General features: G+C 44.9%; 1 protein-coding gene across 1 annotated transcript; it reads left to right on the top strand.

Annotated features, from left to right (window-relative positions):
• Window positions 1–1218: 1218 nt before the first annotated feature.
• LOC126964331 (60S ribosomal protein L37-like) lies at window positions 1219–1595 on the top strand. Its single transcript, XM_050807379.1, has one exon. The coding sequence runs from the start codon at window positions 1254–1256 to the stop codon at window positions 1545–1547; it is 294 nt and encodes a 97-aa protein (XP_050663336.1). The 5' UTR covers window positions 1219–1253; the 3' UTR covers window positions 1548–1595.
• The last annotated feature ends 315 nt before the right edge of the window (window positions 1596–1910 follow it).

Consider the following 1910-nt stretch of genomic DNA (forward strand, 5'->3'; position numbering starts at 1 on the left):
CTCCTTTGTGTTCATAAGAAGAGGCCTACCTTTAGGCATATCTCGGCTTTCAACATGACTTCCTCACTAAGCTTAATCACTTACAGCTTTTGATTTAAAGTGAGAGAGATGTTAACACTTCCTTTCACTTGAACTCTTGGAGGCCATTGTAGGATTATTAATTGGCCTACTTTATTTTCTTTCTTTCTTTCTTTCGTTCGTTCGTTCTTTCTCTCTCTCTCTTTCTTTCTTTCTTTCTTTTCTTGCAGCAAGATTTATTATGAAGAGCGAAAGAACAAAGCTTCTACAGTGTGGAAGGGGGCCCGAGCGGGTTGCCCTATTTCTTTATTTTTTTGTTTGTTTGTTTTAAGAGATAGGGTCTTGGGCCGGGAGCGGTGGCTCTCGCTTGTAATCCCAGCACTTTGGGAGGCTGAGGCAGGTGGATCATGAGGTTAGGAGATCGAGACCATCCTGGCTAACATGGTGAAATCCCAGCTCTACTAAAAATGCAAAAAATTAGCCAGTCATGGTGGCACGCACCTGTAATCCCAGCTATTCAGGAGGCTGAGTCAGGAGAATCGCTAAAACCCCTGAGGCAGAGGTTGCAGTAAGCGGAGATCACCCCACTGCACTCCAGCCTGGGCGATAGAGCCAGAGTCCATCTCAATAAATAAATAAATAAATAAAATAAAAATGCAAAAATGGGCCGGGCACGGTGGCTCAAGCCTGTAATCCCAGCACTTTGGGAGGCCGAGACGGGTGGATCACGAGGTCAGGAGATCAAGACTATCCTGGCTAACACGGTGAAACCCCATCTCTACTAAAAAATACAAAAAAAACTAGCCGGGCGTGGTGGCGGGCGCCTCTAGTCCCAGCTACTCGGGAGGCTGAGGCGGGAGAATGGCGTAAACCTGGGAGGCGGAGCTTGCAATGAACTGAGATCCGGCGACAGCACTCCAGCCTGAGCGACAGAGCGAGATTCCGTCTCCAAAAAAAAAAAAAGCAAAAATTAGCTGGGCATGGTGGCATGAGCCTGGAGTCTCAGCTACTCAGGAGGCTGAGGCAGGAGAATCACTTGAAACTGGGAGGTGGAGGTTGTGGTGAGCCAAGATCGTGCCACTGCACTCCAGCCTAGGCAACAGAGCAAGACTCCATCTCAATAAATAAGTAAGTAAATAAATAAATAAATAAAGGTATCCCTGCAACTTTATTTTATTTTATTTTTAAAATTTTATTTCTCTTCCGGTCTCTCTGGTCTCGGCTGCAGAAGCGAGATGACGAAGGGAACGTCATCGTTTGGAAAGCGTCGCAATAAGACGCACACATTGTGCCGCCGCTGTGGCTCTAAGGCCTACCACCTTCAGAAGTGGACCTGTGGCAAATGTGGCTACCCTGCCAAGCGCAAGAGAAAGTATAACTGGAGTGCCAAAGCTAAAAGACGAAATACCACCGGAACTGGTCGAATGAGGCACCTAAAAATTGTATACCGCAGATTCAGGCATGGATTCCGTGAAGGAACAACACCTAAACCCAAGAGGGCAGCTGTTGCAGCATCTAGTTCATCTTAAGAATGTCAACGATTAGTCATGCAATAAATGTTCTGGTTTAAAAAAAATTTTTTATTTATTTATTTATTTATTTTGAGACAGAGTCTCACTCTGTCGCCAGGCTGGAGTGCAGTGGCATGATGCTAAGATTATGGGCCTGAAATTTATTTTATTATTACTCTTGCTCTGTTGCCCAGGCTAGAGTGCAGTGGAGCCATCATAGCTCACTGTAATCTGAAACACCTGGGCTTATGTAAGTCTTCTTCCTTAGTCACCAGAGTAGCTGTGACTACAGGTGTGAACCACTATGCCTGGGTAATTTTTACTTTTAATTTATTTTATTTTATTTTATTTTTTTGAGATGGAGTCTCACTCTGTTGCCCA

Source organism: Macaca thibetana, chromosome 10, assembly GCF_024542745.1.
Source record: "Macaca thibetana thibetana isolate TM-01 chromosome 10, ASM2454274v1, whole genome shotgun sequence".
Classification (NCBI taxonomy): Eukaryota; Metazoa; Chordata; class Mammalia; order Primates; family Cercopithecidae; genus Macaca; species Macaca thibetana.

What these genes read in the sequence shown, in the direction of transcription:
- LOC126964331 (XM_050807379.1), top strand. Translation starts at nt 1,254, where the DNA reads ATGACGAAGGGAACGTCATCGTTTGGAAAGCGTCGCAATAAGACGCAC.